Source organism: Eufriesea mexicana, unplaced genomic scaffold (genome assembly GCF_001483705.2).
Source record: "Eufriesea mexicana isolate 0111107269 unplaced genomic scaffold, ASM148370v2 scaffold4907, whole genome shotgun sequence".
In the NCBI taxonomy this organism is placed as follows: domain Eukaryota; kingdom Metazoa; phylum Arthropoda; class Insecta; order Hymenoptera; family Apidae; genus Eufriesea; species Eufriesea mexicana.
Window position 1 is genome coordinate 162,338 of NW_016912862.1, and position 21,323 is coordinate 183,660.

At 51.6% G+C, this 21,323-nt stretch overlaps 1 protein-coding gene across 3 annotated transcripts in view; it reads left to right on the plus strand.

Annotated features, from left to right (window-relative positions):
* LOC108551684 (Krueppel-like factor 3) overlaps positions 1-21,323 on the plus strand; it is a 312,941-nt gene that overhangs the window by 13,231 nt on the left and 278,387 nt on the right. The window contains exon 1 of one of the 3 annotated variants that reach the window (XM_017905932.1): positions 7,083-7,128. The exons of 1 other annotated variant lie outside the window; for it this stretch is intronic. In XM_017905932.1, coding sequence (XP_017761421.1) covers positions 7,123-7,128 — 6 coding nt within the window. In that variant the 5' untranslated portion in view covers positions 7,083-7,122. Of the gene's footprint in view, positions 1-7,082; positions 7,129-12,841; positions 12,879-21,323 lie in introns of those variants that run through there. One more of the 3 variants, XM_017905933.1, reaches the window with a different exon arrangement.

A 21,323-nucleotide genomic window follows, 5' to 3' on the forward strand; every position in this document is an offset into this window, starting at 1 on the left:
AGAGTCGCGGTTTCCGAAGATGGATTTTCGTCGTTACTCGTTGGCGCAGCGATCTCGGGACATCGGTAACGAGTGGAAGATACACGCGCGTCGTGTCGCGTCGCGTAAGCTCGCGCCGAAGAAACGAAGAGAGACGGAAAACGAAAGTACGAAATCGGTAGTAATTACGAGAAAGTTGTATCATTCGAGGACCATTAGCGAGCTTCCTACGCGTACGTTAGCCGTCATTAAGGTTTATTAGCTCGGAATTAATGCCGGTTGTGTTCGCGAATGTATCCTCGATGGAACGGTAACCGCATTACATGTGCCGTCGCTATCGAAGGAATTAATCCGCGAGATCCACTCGTACGATTTATCGCCCCTTTGGTGTTGCATTCGTTTCCACGACGATTTATACAACCGCCCGGCGATGGGGAAAATAAGAAGGCAACCGGGTCGGCGCGGATACGCCGATTAATATTCCAATGCATTCCTTCCCATAGACCGTCGATCACCTCGACGATGACCGTTACGATCGTATATCGCGACGTAGTTCTCGCGTCACTTTCCATTTCTCAGATTTTCAAGAATTTTCGAATTACCGCCGTGCTCGGCGAAGAACGCGCGCCGGTGAGACGCTCGGCGGTATCGCGTTTCAATAAAACGGCCATTGCGTAAGAGGAATCCTGCGTAAGAAGCATGTACGATAGGTCTGTTGGTAATTATCAAGAAGCGAATTGCAAATGCAAGGTATCGCATTCCTCGCGTATCGTAGGTAGCGGTTACACCTCGCGTCGAGTGCTCTCGCCTTATATCTCGGCTGGAAAATGACTTATTAAATTCTCCTACATAGACGCGTAGACGTGGTATCCGTTGGCGCACTACGCGGCTATTGATAATTAAAATCGCCACTTATCATTCGCTTTTACGAGTCTTTCGATGGATTAGCTTCAAAGCGAGATCGGAGTCTGCACGTCGCGATCTCGTGTTATTTTCGCCATCTCGATATCGGCCTCGCTAACCGATGATCTTATTACCTTCGCGTGATCGCGACAACGTAATCGATAATGGTGAGATCGATAATAATAACGGTAGGACGGAAGATGGAAATAATCGGTGGGAGAGGCGGGCATAATGGATAATCCGATTCTTCGAACAAGCTTCGATCCCGTTCGTCGTAGTTACGGGATTTCGCGATATCGCGCGCACGGCGAACCGGTCCACAGAGGGAACGCGATCGTCTCGGCATGAGGTCCAGGTGGGTGACTCCCTTGCGGCAACGCTGAATAATTGTTCTTCCTTTTATGTCTCGCTCGCTGCGAATCGCGAATTTTATTCCCGGCTTTCGGTGGGTGTGAACGCTCTCGTTATGGAATCGTCTCGTTCGTTGCCAGCTCACGCGGCGTCGCGTTCGCGATCGATGCACGCAGCGTCTCGTGTGTCAAATTTGAATTCGTCGTTCGATAAACGGATTACTTTGACCCCGTGATTCATACCGCTCCTAATTTGGTCGGAATCCTCGCGTGGCGAGAGAAATTGAATCGTGTCGATCGAAAATTAAACACGCGTACATTCCCGTTGCTTTCTTTCCAATTTGGCACGGCTGAAGAAGAGATGACGGACGATCGTGTCCCCAAGGGGGAAGCCGCGACTCGGCGTCTCTGGTTGTTTAAACTCAATTTCAGTAAAATGAGAATGTAATCCAAACTACATATGGGTGAACCGTATCTCGCGCTGGCATTTTACGAGCAACTGAACGATGCTCGCCACCAAAGTTACACGTGTTTTGCAATCCAAGTGTCGGACATTATTTTACGTCCGTTTTATAGCTGACTACGCCATGTCCGTTGAGACCATATATCGCTCTTTCTATCTCTAGGGTTCCATCCAGTCGTTGCTATTCGTCCACGCAAACGGAATGGATTCGTTCGGCGAATTTGCCTCGGCAAACTGTTTTCGTTAACTTCCTTTCTCGAACGATCAACGGCATTTAGACTCGCAGTCAGCTTCGAAGCGAGCTAACCTGTTCGCCTTTTTCTCCGAGCTTTTCTTCCGAACGAAACGACCCCAGAGATTTTTGGTCCTTATCGTTGGGTGCGGTTACGGCTTTACGTAGTCGTTGCAACAGGAATTACCGACATCGATGTTTACCAGACTATCGCAACCCTTTCCGAAAGCGACGCGTTACCGAATTCCACGTGTGACTCGCGCATCGTTGGAATTCTTTCGCAGCTTCGAAATACCCGCAGGAGGAAACTCGGAGGTTTTCTCGAGTTTATCGCGCGGAATGTTACGCCTTCCTTTATCATACATGTAAAAAGTGCTTCTGCAAACCGTTGTTGCGTCGAACCGTGGCAGACTTTTTGTTCCGAGCGATTCGCTGTGTCACTTCCTAGCACGATCGGACGCATCCGTGTAATTTCGTCGGTGCATTCCACGCGTGGTCGTCCATTTTCATCGAATTCCAGCACTCGAGTGGAAAGCAGGGAGACGGGAAAAAGGTTTCCTTTGTAGACCATTATCGTTGCTCGATATATCGTTTGGATATCTCGGCGTAGACAAAGTTGGCGACGTCGTTGGGTATGGTTTGGGTAACAGGCGAGGTTGACAACTCCGATAGAAGGTATGCGAGCATCCCCACGCGCCGCAGGTGTTCTCTCGCGAGTTTATGAAGTCACTCGGATGCCGAAGCACGCGGTAACCAAGCATGACAAATGGTTCGTGTACATTGGCTACGAGTCGGCTCTCTGCCCTAACGCATCGAACACTCGGGCGTCTTGGAAATGTCTGGTCTATCGCTTCATCGCGAGCGTACACGCTTGTAATTTTCGTCGGTTAATAACTCGCGTACACGCGACTTGCTCGCCGACGCGACGCTTCCAGATACGAGGTGGCTGATTTTTCCGTCGACCACGCGTCGTCGATAGAGATCGATACGGGAGTTTGCGAGCAAATATCGCGCGCTATTCGAGTTTAGCGTTATACGCGACGATTTTCGCGTCGGTTCGCAGCAACGCGTTCCGCTGATGTCTGTTGTTCTTGGTTTATTGTCCCGGCTGATATAGCATATCGTTCGAGCAACCGGTCCTTGTTACGTGTAATTGGAAACTCGAGAACTACTCGCACATGCAACCCGAAATGATTAACAGATAGCAGAACGCTGACCCTGTGCGCGCGTAGAAATACGATAAGGACATTTATCGGTTGTTGCTACTTGCACCGTGTCTGGGAATTCTAGCGAGCGCTCGAATAGATCATGGCCGAAGCCTCGAGTGATTTTCTATGAAGTTTTTCTAATGCGGCTCTATTCGTAATGCCCGCGTGAGCATCGTCGCCGTTAATCTAAGCTCGCGGTACGAAACGTGTCGAAATACGACTGGATAACTTACTCCGCTCGACGTCCGCTTCGGTCCGTACGATTTAACGTGTTTGGCAACGATTTATCCAACGGCCCGCGTTGGTATTCTTCCTCTACCGTCTTATCTAAATTTCTCTGAACTTGGTACAGAACCGTCCGCGTACACTGGAAAACGCGGCAGAAAAGGCGGTAGGAATGGCGGCAGGAACCGCGTATACGCGGCTTTACACGCGGCTTACACACGCCAGCTTTTAGCCCACGGTCGGATACCTTTCGTGATTAATCGAGTACGCGGCTGTAAGCGGCGTGTTAAGATAATAAACTAAATAAGCGTTTAGAAAACAATGTCATTGGAGGAATAAATCGTGGCGAATGTTCGATCTCGAGCGGGAACGGTCGCGCTGTATCGCGCGTGGTTAATGGCGCGCGATCGGAACAGGGTTGAAAGGTTCTTTATCGTTTATCGGGTTTATCGGTTACTCGTTACTTTGCTGGTTGCGTCATGTACAGCGGAGTCCTTTGCGCGGGTCCACACGGACACCCACGTGGATTGGATAAAATTGCCCGAGTGGAGCCGCCGCGTATCGTGCATACCTCGCTACGAGTCGGATTACTCCGCGAGCAAAGTTAATTACGATAACGGGATGTGGGTGCGATAAATATTGGCGCGGAAAATCAAGCGGATTTCGCTGGAAAGATCGCGACCCCTTGCATAACTCTTCTAACGCGTATCGGACGCGGCGAGTCGGAGACCGGCCCTGCTTATTAACCAACCGGGCAAATTAGCAATTCCGCTTTCGTACGAGCGGATAGTAATCTTCCGAGACGTTCCGAGTAACGTTATGTAACTTTTTATCAGGATCGATTGATTTTATTTGACGCGGTACGCGCGCGGTCCTCTTTAGCGGCCCCGCGTGTTTATATCGAGGATGATTTTTATTTTAGATTCCATCCCGGACGATCGTACGTACGGTTAGACTGACGCGATCGAATCGGCAGATGACGGTCCGTGCAACAGACGTTACAAGTTTTTGCCGGCATTATATGCACCGAGGCATGCGCCGCGGCACGCACGGCCTTTTTGCAGTTTCATAATATCGTTTTTGCCCGTTCCACTCTTTTTACCTCGTCCACCGCAGCAACCTGTTTACGTCTCGATCGAATTTCTATCGATGAGCGCCGCGTGCTCCGGTCGACCCTAGACTCGACAAATTTCTAAATCACACCCGCCTTGCCGCGTGCCTGAGATTCGTTCGCCAATCGCTACACGCGTATTTGCTTGTTCAACGTCTTATTTCGAAGCACGGTTTTCGTGGAAAACCTTGGACGAGTAAGCAGCCGCGTATGCGAAACTTTGCGCGCTCGCTATAAGGTCTTGGACGGATTTGCGAGCGAGAATAAATTATTCCACCCACGTTTCCCGAGGATGCGTGCTACTTTACCCGGAGAAAGAGAGAGGACACTCGCGGTCCGAGTCCACTTCCGGGCATATAAATTTCATAAATTTCCGTTAGTTTTTATAGACAGTCGTTTACTAAAAATACCCTCGTACACCGAACAGCGGCAATAACGTTCTCGGTATACCGAGATCGCGTTTAATATATTATCCTCCTCTGTACACGCGCGTACATCCCGCATTCGCGAATTCTCTCAGGGGCTCGGGGGTGAGATCTCGTTCTCGCTCGAGCAACGAAAAGATTCGATTTTTTCTCGCGCACTTGCGATTCTACAACGATTTCGTCTGGCTAGAATATCTATCGCAATTGGACGACGATAGAGTAGATTGCAGCAGTAGGGAGTGTGCACGGTCTGGCGGACCGAGATATAGGTGGGCGTTCTGCCGGATATGGTCCGCCGGAAGTAGGGGGACCCTTGCCACCGACACGCTCTACGCTCCTCGACTACGGCAGGGACGTCATCCACGGTGCGATTCGTCGCTATATCCTATCATTCTACGCTCGTTTCGATACTTTCTGCCCTCGAGATCCGCCAGATTCGTCCAAACTCCGGTTCACGCTCGATCGTTGTTTCTGCACCCATAAATACGTAAATTCCGGTCACATCTACGCGAAGGTTATCCTCTACTATTCCGACAACGGCGTCGAATGCCTCGACTCGCTTTTCGTAATGGTTTTCCGGCCACTCCCGCGTTAACTCGCGAAACGAGAACGATAGTTTAGACGCAGATCGCTCGGAGGCTGCTGTTCCCGCATGAAAAAGATAATCGCGCCCGGTAAGAAAATTACAGATCGGTTACAACCGAGTTAACCCGATAAATTTGTCACGCGTGATTAATCGTAATTCACGAGCGGCCAACGATCGTCGGGGCACTGCCTCTTTCGCCGAAGATAATAAGGATGCGCCGGATGAATATTGCGAAACGCGTTCAGTCGATGGATGTCCTAGCGAGGATCGATCCATCGGAAAGGCTTTCGAGTTCTGTTCGAATTTAATCCCGTCGAATATCTTTCTTTCCATTTTTTCTCTACTCGTTGCAAGTGCGTTACAAGTGCGTTACACTCGCAGGGTACATGGACAGCTTGCACGAGCCTTATCTAACTTGGTTTATTACCAGGTTTCTATCTTCCCCGCGCGTTCCTCCGTTCGAACGTTCCATGGCGTAAACAACTTGGCATTTTGCCCCGAGAATAACGAAAAATATTCTCGTGTCATCTTATCGGTAACCGGAAAATCTGAGTCGCGCTTCGGAACGTCGCTGGGATTCTATCTCGGTGCCGGCTGATAAATAATTATTCATTCGCGACAGTTGGCTCTTTAATAGGTAGGTAAACGAAATGCCAGTCCTCTTTCTCCGAATTCGTTCGAATTTTCACATTGACGCGATCACCGATCGTCGTTCACGTTGGCTATTTTGAAAGCAACGAAACGCGTAAACTCGCCATTCCAGGAGCATTCGTAGCATCGTAGCGGCCTTGTTTCATTCAACGATTCCAAAAATAATTTCCTAGCAACTCCAGTGGCGAAGTTGGAGGATTTCTCGCGAAAGATTCCGCGAATCTGCATATCGCTGTAACGATCGATTTTTATTAACGTTATTCGCGTTATCGTTGAAATCGTAACGACGATCATCCCGAAGGCTACGGAACGTCTGATTTGCGTGCAATTTGCAAAAATTCTCGGCATCCGAGTAAAACTCGTAACATCGTAGTAACCTTGTTTCATTGAATGACTAAAAATAAACTTGCACGGGATGCTTGACGCAGGTTATACGTAACACACGCGCAATCTTCCGTGTGCATACGTCCGCGTCAGTCGTTTGGTCGCGTTTCAGCCACGTCTCGTTGCCGTTTTATTCGCGTTTTGGCCGCGTGTTCCGCGCCTCGCGGAGAAACGTCGCGATAGATAACGTTCCGTTGGTGGCTGAAAAGTGGAGCTCGTGTCGGTGTGCGCTGCTCGCTCAGCTGTTTGCGTACGCATGTGCGTTCACGTACGTGGCTCGTGCAACTCTCGCGTCTCGGTACATACGGACGATTGCAGCGCGTGCAACAAACTGCGCAGTGTGCAGCGACTGCAGGCACGCCCTTCTCCTGTGTCGCACGATACGTCGCGTGGTTCGCCTACATACCGGGTGTCGTTCGTTCCTCGGAAAGCCTTTTGTCTTTCTTTTCTCTCCCGTATTTTTCTCCTTTTTCATTCGTCGCTCGACGTCGTTGTCGTCGTCGTCGACGTCGCGGATTGCTCGATAATGGTTCGTTCACCTGTTGCGGCAAACCCGCCGCGTGTGGATTCGTAGAAGCAATTAACCGGACGTAGCAGATTATACGATGCTGGTAAGGAGTAAAAGTCGATTAAAACGTAAACTCCGTCAACATTCCCTTCTGTTTCTTTCCTGGCAATTTCATCCGTCGTTTTTATCGGCACCCACTCGAGAAATTTCGCGACGTTTCATTCACGTGACTGTACACCGCGCGTTACCGTATCTCGATACGCATCGTGACGCAGTGCGAAACGCTCGAGTACATCTCGCAGTGGCGACTCGCGTGTGGTTCGAACGCAGCACACACGCGTGCTTGTACGCGTACCGTTCGCGTGGAAGGCGCTATCGCGTTAAGGTTAACGCGATTGTCGATAGGTAGACGACGTGGTGTTGCCGCGTGCAACCGAGAGACCCGAGCGTTTTACTTCTCGGCACCCGGTGAACATCGCCGCGTCGACGACGGCCACCGTGTTATGCAACTCGCTTGTTAGTTACTTACTTATGCACTGTTAAGCATCGCCGTAGCTTCTTTAAGCGGCCTAACGCCGACACCGATTAATCGCGTACGCGCGTGTACGTTAATACGCGCGTATCCGCGGGTATCTGCATCTGGCAGCCTTCACCTCGTTTCTGCGGACATTTCCGCAGCTGCAACCGACCGAAGGTCCCCATGCGTTTCAACCACGACCGACGCTGTATCAACATCGTGGCTCGAACGCGCTGTGCAACGTCATCGCGATCGCGTTTTCCTCTTTTCCCCGTATCTGCCAGCGTACACGCGCACTTTCGCGTACGGGGATCAACGTATAGCGCATTCTTCGACGACCCGCGTGATCCACCCGCGCGTCGCGACGGCGTAGTCGCGTTGGAAACTCGCAGGTGTCGCCCGATATAGAGTCGAGGCGTTCGACACGACGCGACGCGAGTTTCGCCTCGTAATTCCGAGAGCAATTTTTCTTTCGATTCGAAAAAGATTTATGCTCCACTTGGCCAGCAGCGAAATTTCTCTGGACACGATCGTTGCGGCTTTTGCGGTTTCCAATTGAGGAGTCAAGTAGTAAAGTGTTTTATATAGCGAGTTATTTCGACGCAAGCAGAAACGACAGATTGCTCGGAATTATGGCTCGAGGGAGGCGTGGAGAAATTATTAATTATAACACAATACGTAGGCCGCGATATTTTATATATTATAGATTTCTGGCTCCTTAATCGATAGTGATTACGGGCCATCGAGTAACCACTGTAATCAACCCGGCGTATGATCTCGGAACCTCGTGTTTCCCAGAAAATTACACGCGAAATTCCCTATAAGTATCGAATCTTGAGGGCAACGGGGAAAAAAGGCGAAAAAACGCACCGCTTGCGCGTACAGGCTGAAAAGCCGCGGGAACGCGTGCAATATATATTTCTCGATCGCGTGTCCTCGTAGCTTCTTGTCCACGATTATTAGCCGTCCTCTGATGACAGTAATCATGGATTCCGCTCTTCTTGCCAAGCCGTTTCCTCGTACGCCGGGCTACTCACGCGAAATTAATCAAGATTGCCGAATTTTGCGAGAAGAAAACACGTAAGTGAAAAAAAATGCAACATCGGCTGTGTAGTAACATCGAAGAGGACGCGACGTGGTACGTCTCGTGCATCGCCGTCTCCTCCCAATTCCTTTCCCGATCGGCCACAATTACGAACGGTCGCATAATTATGGCAATTACGGATCGCAGAGTTACGGACTGTCGGAATAAATGCAAGTCATTAAGCGTCGCGATTCTCTCTATCGGGGCTCCACCGTCTCCTAGAAGCACACACGGTGGAGCCAACCTGGCGTGTGTCTCGGTTAGACGATCTCCTTGTTTCTCGCGAATCACGCTAACGATCGCGTCGAATCCCGAGATCCGGGCGCGTTCGTTTACTCGCACACGCTCGAAAATTACGCGCGCGTTAGGCACCATGCGACTCGGAGCGCGGAAAAATGGCGAGAAAAGAAGGCAGGGACGAGGAAAAAATACGCGGCGAAGGCTTCCATTAAAACGCCATCCAGCTACGATGCGGTATCGAGCGAATTGTTTACGATCGGATGTTAACAGGGACGATAAACGTTAGCGTCGAATCGTTTAGCGAACCACGAGATTCCGGAACAAATTACTTCGTAACGCGCTCGACGAGTCCATAAATACGTCGGCAGTAGTTTTTTCTGCCGGCATGATTTTCTGTCGTTCGCGGAAAGCAATAGGCTCGCGCTAATCCGGGACAATTTGTCGAGGACTGGTTTCGATTCTGGTATTTATCAGCCGCCGGTGGCGTTCGTCTCCTCTCCGCGGTTTGCTATTTTCTGCGCCGCTTTTCAGCCGTTCAGCTGCTACGCTTGTGTGCGCGCGCGTCGTCCGTGTTGCTCGGTTACAACACGCGCGGCTGTTCCGCGACGGAGAGAGAGAGAGAGAGACCAAGTCGAAGGTGAATGGCGGGCGTGGCGGACAGTCCAGGTAGGATGAGTGCACCCTGCTTGAACGACGCCTTGATCGTCGTCTTCCTCTCCGCCGAGAGACCATTTCGTACGTCGAAGGACGGAAGGCGTTCGTCCGAGAAATCCGATGCTGTGTCTGCCGACCTCGAAAGCGCGTAAATATTTTCCGACCACGAACAATCGAACGCGAACCGCGTTCTTCGGTACACGCAGCGAACGACGAACGAGGAAATTTACGCTTTTCATCGTTTTACACGGTTACGCGCGAGTGGCGGAAACGGTGACGCGCGCCTCCTCGTAGAATGTTCCTCTTTGAAATCGGCGTCTCTACGTTTCTCTCGATTCCTTCAGCAGCTGAGTCATCCGCTTTTAAACTCGGACCCTACCCTCTCGATTCGATTATGCCGAATCATTTCTATTTCTGAAATCGAGAAATCAGGGTCAACGCACGCGTGGTACGCCCTCCACGTGTCGTCAGACGAGACGCCCTTTGACCCCCGAGCTCGAAACGCTTCTCGTTCCGATCGCTGGGTGTAGTCGCATCGTTCGTTCTACTGCCACCACTCGCCAACGTCGCGGTCATCGGGATCATCGTCCGGATCATCGTGGATCGATTTTTCGTAACGCTTGTCCAGGTGCGAGATCGACGCGAGACGGGTGCTCGCGGACGTTAACGAACCAGTTGGCTATCATCCTCCTAAAGGCTGGTGGTGGTATCGATGGGAGAGTGGCAGAGCCACTGGTACGTTTGTCCGGTGGAAAAACTGGCCGTGTGAGAGGTACTAATTTAATAATCTTCATTAACCTGCATCGGACTGGCAGAGGTGGAGGTGAAGGTTGGGGCAAAAGAAAGAGGAGGAAGGAGACGGAGGAGGTGGAGAAGGAGGAGGATACGGCCGTGGAAGGTTGTTGGTAGAGCAGAGTCAAGTACACGCGTTTCTGATGGGCCGTCTAGCGAGCGGAATCGAGAGAAACGGGGAACAAGGGAACTCGAGAGAAAGAGAGGGGTAGAACAGACTGTTTGCTCATTAGACCGGATAATTGCAGGTGGGTCCGGGCTCACCTTGCCTCGCCTCGCCTCGCCGCGAATCACCTCGACCTCACCTTCCCTCCTACCTCTTCCCATTCTCCACCTTTCGTTCATTTACCGCTCTCGGTGTTCCGTTCTTTCCGACCGACTCTGACGTTTCTCTTGCCTCTCTCTGTCTCATGGGGGCCTCTTCTTCCCTCGCCGTTCCGAGGGACCAGCGTCGCTCCGACCAGACGACCAACCACGCTATTGATAAAAACGAAAGAGCGATCTCGTAAAACTTTCCGAACGATTACGCGGATCGAGCGCGATCTCGTCCTCGATTTAACGAGATCGCGGTGCACGCGAATCGGCTCGCGCGTTTTCCCATCGAATACGCGCGTCGCGTCGTTAAAATTGCATTATGTCGCGGAATAAATCGATATGCGCGGGGTACACGCGCGTGTACTTTGCATTGGAAACGAACTCGACGAGCGTGTATCGGTTAATGGAAACGTCGCGACGTCGACGTCAACGACCAACCGGGTCGACCAGGCTAATAAGTAACGCGGTGTACGGGTGAAAAGTTAATTAATTCTAATAAGTTGCCAATAATATATGGGCGAACTTCACGGAACTTCACCGTTCGGACATTCATTGCCCCTCGTAAAAGTCTCGTACTCTCTGGCTCTTACACACCGGCGGTTGCGATAGAGAGAATGTAACAGGAATGTAATACTACGGTGTATAACGTACGAGTTACCGGCGAACGTTCGAGTTTCCTTTAATATAGTCTTCTCCGTTTGCGAGCTTCGCGAAATTATTATTACCGAGGATGAGCCACGCGTATAAATACGAATGGGAATATTAATTTCAAGGTTCCGCTCGTCCATTCCGCGAATTTCGAATATCATCCTACTCCGCGCTTTTGCACTTTTCTCAAACGTTTTCCTCGGCTTTAAAACGATCCTTGGTTATTCAGCACCTTCTCCAGAACCGAACGTTCGTTACCCGGCCCTGTTCCCTGCCACGTCGCTCGCGGTAGTACGCCTGTATCTTTTCATTTTCGCGTATCGCGCAAAAACTCGTAATTTATTCCACTTTCACCTCGAGCTTTGTTAATCCAACCTACATTTTTTTAATACGAGCTATCACGTAAGGTGTATCCGTTTCTCTCTCTCTCTTACCTCCTTTTCCTTTCCTCTTCTCTTTATCGAAATTTCACCGTCTCGCATATAGGCCAGGAAAAGGGAGATCGGTCGATCGCGTGTCAAACGGTTGTAATTCGGTTTAAGAACGGCGGATTATTACGAGCGCGACGTAAAACTCTGCTCGTGTCTATCTTCGCGTATCGTACGCGATCGTACATTCTCGAAAACGGAGAATCTGTTTGCACAGGCTTGCTTTACCGCGTTTCCACGCGAAACGCATTCGTTATGCTCGCGGCTACGTAACAATTACGCTTATCGCCGTTGCGCGACTGCTCTTGATTACGTAACGGCGACACTCGTCGACGCCACTTTAACATTTAACCTGCCTTATCGTTTCCAAACGGAAAACTCAACATTGTTCGTTCGAAAAGTTGCCCACCGACGAACGGAACGTAATCGAGGCTATTCCAACCATCTATACGCGTACGATACAGCGAAAATCGAAATTTACTCGAAGATTTCGAATTTCCCTCGACTGCTCGATGCACGGTTTTGAAACGAGACGCGTGCAGATCCGTCATATTCCGCGCCTATGCGACGGCGTGTAATACGTAGAGACGCACGAGGGCGCGGCAATGGCCACGACTGTTGGATCTGCCCAACCCAGTAGATGCCGGGACATTTAAATCGAGAGACAAGACGTTTACGGCTCTCCCGCGGAGGTGGAGCAGCATGGGAAAGTCCATCAGTCCGTTTATCGTCCAACTTTTCCTTTTCCGTGTTCCCTCGAGTCGGCCGGCCGCGCCACTTTGCGTGGAAAGCCGCTTACGACGCTCCGCTCCGCTCTCGAACCGACGCGTACCCTTGACATTAGACCCAAAGTATCGGCGGTGTCGATCGGTTCGCCGCCGACGCGGATCGTTGCACGCGAAACACCGAGACGCGGTGCATATATAAACACGCGGATCCCCGTTTCCCTCTACGCGTTTCTTCGTAATCTTGTTAAACCTGCCGGGCACTTAATCCGATATTAAACGCTGCCCGTTTTAGCGTCGCGTCTTTTTACGCCGTATTATTCTTACGAGTTTGCGAGCAACTCCGAGCGGAATGGAAATTAACCCGATTAACAGCTGGAACGTTCCTCGCGATCGCTTAGGCCAGGAGGTATAAATTCGTAGGAGAATCGTTTAACGATACGCAAAATGGTAAGAATAAATTTTACGTGCCTTCTTTTCCCCTTCTGCGATTCCTTTTGTCGACATTTTCAACAGGCCTACGTACACGCTGTCGGTTCGAAAGCGTCTTTAACCTCCAGGCTCGTTAAAACGTGGCTTCCGTTGGATCTCGAAACAGTCCCGTATCCCGTATCGTATTCGGAGATTAACAACGAAATATCTCGAGCACCGTGATTCGCGTCGAGGGGAACAACCGTTTCGCATAATGTACCGGTTCGATGTAAATGGACGCGTGTCCGCGTATATAACCCGGTTCTTTTTATTTATTTTTTCTCTCCCGCCCCCCTCCCTCCTGCCCGTCGACGTAATCCACGAACGCGCAGGTTTTCCAGCCGCTGACCCCCCAGGTGAACGAAATCCGGAAGCGACGCAGAGAATTAATGCGGGGATCACGGGGATACGAAACGTTACGCGGTGCATTCGAGGCACGGACGCTCGAGTCCGTTGGCTGGATGTATTAGCATGAGAGATTAATTTATCAGTCGTTGCCGAGAATGTGGGCATAAACAAACGTTTGTACGATGTTTCGAAATAGGCCTCGTGCTCCGATTGCGCCGGGCGGGCAGGCAACACGCGTCGGTGCGCTCGTGTACGCGCGCGCCGCTTTTACGCGTGTGCATACTTAACCGATCGAATTGTACAACGCGCTACCGTGTGCGTGAACGCTTTTATATTAACTGGATGTCTATAGAGTCACGCTTGAATTCCAGTCGCTTTGTAGACTGGAATACGTTAAAAGCGGAAGGAAAAAATTCCGCGTTACCGTTACCACGGCTCGCCCGCTGCCATTTACCCTAAGCACTTCTCTACGAATCCCTAGATTTCGTCGCGTCCATCCACGCGTACTTTGTCGCGAAATTTTTATTAAAAATTTCAACGTGGAAAATCGCGTTTCCGTTCGATCCAAACGAGTACGAGATCGTGCTAGGGGAATACGGTCGCGCGGGTAGGCGATTAAACTGTTACCGATTCGCGACGGAGTATCGAAAGTCAGCGCGCTATAAATACACGAGTGACAGCGAAAGAAAAGGTTCGTCGAAGTAGCCAAAGGACGTCGATCGTCAAAGTCGCGAATATCGATTAGTCGCGCGATAATTGGCGACGCTCACTCCCATGCGTGAAGCTTATTACCGTAGTTTTTACGCGTCGCGGTATGGTTGATCGGCTTTGTCCGGAGTACTCGCAAAGGCTACTAATTTTATTGCGCTAAGAGTACACGGCCGATACGGGCACGTCGTCCATCGTTGACCGCTACTCGACCGAAGATTGATCGATCGGAAGGCCTCGGAGCAGGTTTTATCTCTTTTTCCTTTAATCCTTCGCAATGTGCCTCGGCAGAACGGCGAAAAAACGCCGCATTGTTCGATTTGAATAACGACCGCTGCCAAGTTGGTCTCCGTTGGACGACCGATCGGTATCGTATCGTGTTCCTCGTCGTATCCAGGGAAATCGTTACGCTGTTAGCTGCCATTTTCCCTCTCGATTCCCTCTCGATTCCCTCGAGAGAACGACTCTGTCCCGCGATTCTGGGGCTCGCGCTGCGCCGTCGATCGCGTCGCGTAGATAAATGGGGCATTTCGTCGATTCGTTATTAATCGTCGCGATACGCGCTAGCCGTGGAATCGGCGGACTCGATCAGTCGCAGCATAGTCTCGACTATCGACTACGCTTCGCGATACCTGGGACAAGCGGCAGGTGTAGCCGAGGCGTCGACGAGGATCGCCATCGCGGCTAAACGATCGGCCGGTCGGAAAGTGGAAACGTAGAAACGACCGTTTCCGATCCGTCGACGATTCGGATCGTAGCTGGAGATAAATGGACTCGCGATTCGACTGGCGTTGGAATAGTTGTCCGATACGTAAGCGCGCACTGTCGGCAACCGCACCCATGCGACAGCCTTAGCGTACGCGCATAATACGAATATCGTCCGATATAATGGCGCATAACGCGCGCAAGATCGGCTCTCGCTGTACGGTTAAGCTCGACGTCGCATTCATAATTAATCGGGCGCGCGAAATTGCGGTCCGCGTGGCGTTTACCGGCCGCGCGCGTGTGCGTGGTTAACGAAGGATCGTGGCGTCGGTGAGACGCGGCAAAAGTCAACGTAATTTTCGAAGGAACGAGCGACGCTGGCGGTGGCGGACGTAATGGCCAATAACGATCAATTTGCATGGATATAAGCGGCAGCAGGGCGAGCGGCTTGGCGCGAAAACGAGGCAAGAAGGGCGGAGGAGGAGGGACGAGGGCGGTCGATGCAAATGCGAGAGATTCTCGCGGTGTTATCGGTAGCGAGATTTCTTCCCACAGTCGCTAACGAGCTTCTCGGATTAATTTCTCGCGCGGTTGACCCACATGCAGCGGCCGAAGCGCACGCGCGCGCCGCGGATCCACGTTCCGGCACCTTAAAACGGCACTCGGGGAACCATCTTGGCCCGACCTTGAAACGTTTGCTGGCTTAAAACGCCTTTAAAACCGGTATCTAAACTCGGGGATACGCGGGGTCCGCGTTGTCCGCGCGCGCCGTTGCGTTTGTGTAAGCCGAAATTGCCGCGTCGCGCCGGTATCGCTCGATGTTTCGCGAATACGCGTTACGTGGCTCGGCGAGGTCCACCAGGACCGATAAGTCTTTCTCGGTATCTCGTAAACGTCGGTGATTAATTTCCCCGGTGTTTTACAAAACGTGCCACGTGAAATTGAAATATTCCCGAGCGCGCGACGCGATATTTCATTTTAATTAGCGAACATTTAAGCGGCCACACCTTGGAAATTAATAACGAGAAATAGTTTTCGGAGCGAGTCGGTTCTCGGAATCGCTAACGCTCGCGGTGTGCGCTCGCGTTTAACACCTACGCGGATACTTTTCTCCTCGCGAACGCTTCTTCGTTAATGCGTTGCCGGTCCCGGCCGCGGTTGGGTCCACGCTTTACGGTACTCTCGCGTGTATTAATCGTGCAAATACGCGACCGGTGCCGCGTTCGCCGCGCGTCCGAGTCCACGAACGGTCGCGACAGCCCGTTCGAAGGTCCGAGCTTTTGCTCTACCGCCACCACCACCACCACCACCAGCGTCCGCGTTTCCGCCCGTAATCGCATCCGGATAATTAGCATCGATGTTCGAGTTTCGATTTCTCGCGACGGAGTCGCGTGCGATCGCGCGACCGCTCGTAAAGAGCAAAATCTGGAAGAATCGACCGGCCACGGAGATCCTGTTGCTCGCGTACGAACGACAAAAGGTCCGCGTGTGCAACGCACGCCTCGCATTTATTTCCCGTTTTATCGTTTAATCGGAAGGAGGCCTTTGAGTCCGCTCCTTAAATCTTTAACGGCATTGCGTTCCCCGTATACATACGTGACACGCTCGAGCCACTTGCAAAGAATATATATGCACCGCCTTGGTCGTATCGCGTTAATATCACCTGGACAACGTGTCGTGTATCGCCGGTACGTGTGTATATGTGCCTGTCCGGAGCAGCCAAGGAGGACAGAGAGCTCTGAGAGACGCCCGCTACCGTAACGCTCTTACGGATTTATCGAGCCGCACTTTTATGCTCTCGTTGTCTGCCACCGGCCGCGGAATATTTGCCTCCCTTCGTCGTTTTAGTCCACCGTACGAAACTCGCGGTATCTATCCGCCGATTTTACAGCGCCGAATAAAAATGCCTATACGCGCCACGGCGACGCTTTAATGACTCCGATTCCGATCGGCCGCGCCGCGCGGATTTAAGGATGCATCGGGTCGGAGACAACGGCGATAAAGTCGCGATTTGAGCGCTCTCGCTTCGCGTTTTAAGGTCGAAATGATTGGTGGGAGCGAGGGTGAAGCGTGGGAGGAGGACTTCTGCTCGCGGCTAATATCGCGCGCTTTTATCGCCGTTGCATCGCGCGGTATATCGAGCGAGTACGCGAAGAGAGGAAATTTATGGGTAAGAAACGGCGAAGATAGGCTAATTGTGACACAGGCGGGATAAAGGGCGAGCGCGAGGGACTAACGGAGAAGGAGAAAGCCGGGAACATTTGGAAAGATGGAAAGAATCGGGACCACTCTCGAAACGGTTCGAGAATCGTTCGTCGTAACAGTACCGGGCGCTGACGATCGTTCGATTTGGAGAGGGTACTTGTTAAATTGAAAATACGACGTCGTGAAACGATTTCGATATAATCCCTGGATCGTCACGGTTATCGTAAATTGTATTATTTACGCATTATTTTATACCGGCTAAGCGTTACCTCCTCTTACCACCTCGTCATCCTCCGAGATAACGCACTGCCTGACAGGATACGCGCGCGAGAAACACGCGTAAATCCTCGTATCGCTTTCTTCCCGTTTCGTTCGTGCGCGAGATCTCGCGTTAAATCGAACGTCGAGCTAGTCAGCGTGGTTCTCCGCTTCGCGCCGCGGCGCGTGTACGCTGGCGAGCCTCGTTACGCACGGGTTTCGCGTTCGCTGTCCAGTAACGGGTCGTTCCCTGTCCGAATGACGGACCAAGGCTACGCTGCGCCGTGATTACGTCTAAATGCGGCGGATTATTGGTAATTATTATGATCGAGCGGCGTAACATAATACGTCAGGGTCGCAGTCTCCGCGTTGTACTAAGCGATTCGCGTGGAGAATAGGTACTCTTGGTCGATGGGTACAGATACCGTCGGCGATGTTTCACGGATCTTTATTCGGGGATAAAGAAGCGTTGGAAGGAAAGTGACGAAACAGGGATCGAACTCGATCTGATCCGATAAGATTCGGTCCAGCAGCGGACCCCAGCGTGTTTCGCTTCTTTCCGTCGATCGAACACATTATCGGAGTGCTCGCGATTACGATCTGCGTCCCGTGCTTATTCGGAGGTTTAAGGAACGTGCGGTGCAATTAACGACGTCCCGGGCTTGTTCATCGAAATTTTATGGCCACGATCGGTGTAATTGATATAAACCCCACGAGTTCTGTCGTACGCTCGGTCGTTACGTGTCCATGGACGAGTTCCGGAGGTCTTCGGAGGCGGCGGCTCGCGGGGGGCAGGAAAGGGGAAAAATGGAGAGAAAGAAGAGCAGAGGAGGCTTTTTATCGCGCTGAACGTCAGGTCGATTAATTTTTGTAATCTTACGCTTTGAAATCTGGGTGCAGCCTTGATTTATTTCCGACGAGATGGTACCTTTGCAAACGAGCTCGTGTGTGCGATTCTCCTCTACTCTTTCTCGCACCCGCATACTTTGCCCTTCCCTCCTCTGTCTCCCTCGATCCTCCGTCTTCTGTTTCGAGTACGTATACGCTCTTGTTACCTCCCGACTCTCGTCCTCGCGGACCCGTGTCCACTTCTCTTCCTCTTCGGCCCGCGCATAAATATAAATCGTACGTAATTGATTCAAAGGCCAATGTGGGCGAGTCCTCCGCGATCAGTGGAAAAGCCCGTTATTCGTGCCACGCACCCGTGAACCCGAGTCTCCTGTCCACTCGCGATTTTCACGCGGCAGCTCTCCCTCGATGAAATAGACGATAATTCGCGTCGCGAACGTCCTCCACTCGGGCCGTGGCAAAATCCAAACGACTGACGGCGCACCGCGCGTGTTCCCAATTTTCTCCGTCCTTCTCGTCTCCACGGAGAACATCCGACAGCGACACGTAGCAATTTGCAAATTTATATGGAAACAATTAACGATTATTTAAGAGGGTCGTTGGGTGTGGAGAAACAGGCGTTAAGAGGCGGTCGTTTTGACGGATACGCGGTGTAAAAATAATTGCGCGTGCACGGTGCGTTATTTCTGCCTTTTATTTCGCCGGTGAACGCGCCCAGAGGAGGACGAAACGCGTGGCGAGTTGGCGAGGGACGTTCGAGTCTTATTTTATTCCCGGCCGCGACGCGTACGCTCCGATGAGGATCGAACGAAGGACAACCCGGCGGCTTTAAACTATCGCTCATTCCGGCCGTGTCGCGGTAGCTGGCAGTTCTGGCAGTAAGTAATTAAGCGCGGGTACTTAGGCGCGTTTCCATGATATATATATGTGTATTAATAATACTCTGAAACTGTTTTCTCGTGGGCGTTCGCGGGCACAGGAGCGTGCTGGAAGACCGTTCCACCTGTGCGCGCTCCTTCACGGCCGAGACGAGTGCTTGCTTTTCAGCGTCCGAACCAACGCTCTCGGACATTCGCGTGCGTCGATACGCGTCAATTTGAATAACAGTACCGTCCAACGTGTCGACACTTGTACACGCTTCGAACATCTACTCGAATATTCCGTTTCGTTCGTCCCGAGTCGGCAACGCGGATAGCTCTGCCGCCGTCGTCCGCGGCCGTCTCGTCGCTTCTGCGCTTTCTAAACGATATTCCTGCGTATACGCTCGGGTACGCGTATATCGCGTACTGTCGTTTTAATAGGATCTGCCCCGATTTCGTGGAACGCGAGTGCTAAGGGATAATCGAGATCGGTTAACAATTCGACTCGGTTTCCAATCGCTTAAATTCGTCGTCTCTTCCTCGCGGAATCGAAATATCGGCGACCATCCGGAGTCCACTGTCTCTTCCGTCAAATATTTATCTAGTCGATCGAAAAAGGATGGCCGGTACCGGGAAAAGTCGTTGGAGAGCACGCGTTACATTTATCGTCGGCAAATTAACGTGGCTGCTGCCTGTAATCCTTCTGCGTGGCTAGGGTAAACAGGCTCCAGCGACGCGCTACATCTTCGGGAAGTCGTGCCAGGAACTCGAGAACGCAATTAGAGCGTCGGTGTATACGGTGTGTGTAAGAGCCGGACGGTGCTAACTGTCGAAGCAGGTGTGCTTTTATCCGCACTTTTGCGGTGAAACGTTTGATGCGGAGCCGCCGTAATAAACGCGATTAACGATAACGGAACACGATCGAGAAGAGCGTTCCATCTTTCTCTTTCTTCTTTTTCTCTCGCTATCGATCACGGTGAAATTTTAATCTCCTTTGTGCGATGGCGAGACGTTGTTGAATTCGCGAACGACTCGATCGAAAATCGTTAAGGAAGCTATTATGCTCGATTCACGTGGCCGATGTAGCGATCGTCGATGAAAAACGCCTTTCATTACGGTAAAATAGTTCTGGACATCTCTCCTCCCTCCCTCTCTCTCTCTCTCTCTTTCTCATCTTACGACGACAGAAACAAGTACGTACGGGGTTCCCGTTATTCGCGTAAGAATTATCCATGCTCGGCGAATAATGGATTAATTTTCGAACGATAAATCAGAGATACTCCGGGATCGAACTGTCTTACCGCGAACACGTGGCAGCGATATCTTCCGTCAGATTTGAAACCAACAGTCACGTTCATCCTGTCATTCGACGACTTCCAGGATCGCGGTAATACGCGCCGCTAATCGATCATTAACGAAACATTGTCCCCGCAGAGCTAGCGACGCGTTTCTCAACGGTACGATGTATTATTCGTCTAACAGCTTGTCCACCCAGCGGGTCTCTACCTAATATCTCCCTGACTAATGCGTGTACGCGAACGTGTATCCTCGAGAGATACCCACTTTGCCCTCTTTGCGGTCCGCCAAGTAATAAGCTCGGCTCGCGAGAGTAATGAGGCTGTGCCAGCTTCATCTCGGCTCTAACGTTTTCTCTCTCTCTTTCTCTCCTTCTCTCTCTCTCTCTCTCTCTCTCTCTCTCTTTTTCTCTCTCTGTCGCGATCCATCGTCCTTCGTGGCAGAGTCGCGACCCGATTGCACGAGAATTCCATTCGACCGACCGCCTTGGGACCGGCGGGCTGTCCGGCATCGGTAATCCGGAATCGTTAAATTCGAGATCGCAAAAAGGCCGTGAGCGAGCGTGTGAACGATCGTTCCGAGAAGCCGCTCGTCCTTATGGCGTTTTCGGAATCGCTAATTCCTTTCTTCTGCGACCGGATCGCGATCCATCCGTGGCAGGAGGGGCGAATTTCGTGGGACCACGCGAATCGCTCGCGAATCGTCATCGGGAACGAGACAACGAGAATCCGATCTTTCTTCGATCGTCCAGGCGTCTGGGTAAATTCGCGCGCAGCGGGCGGAGAAGCTGGCCGGGTGGTAAGAAGCGGTGGTCGGTGATTTATAATTAATTTCATTTCGTCGTGGACCGCGCGCCGCACGAACATCGCTTAACCTTTTTATCGCGATTTCGTTAAAAATGGATCGGATCCGTGGACTGGTTTCCCCCGGAGGCTTGGTCCGTTTATTCGCGCGGTTTCCTCGTGGTAGACGCTGGCCGAGCGGAAGTTTATAAGACTGTCCGGCAGCGCGGTCGCCACGCCCGCTCATCGAGATTTCTTCGTCTCGGTCCGGCCCCTCTTTGTTTCCCGGTATCCGCTGGTTACTCAAATTAGCCAGAAAAACTCGGCTCTCGGCGGTTGTTGCCGACCGGACGAGGCATCCCGGCTTAGATGCCGCGCGTTTCGAAACGGGTTACGCGCGACGATTACGCTTC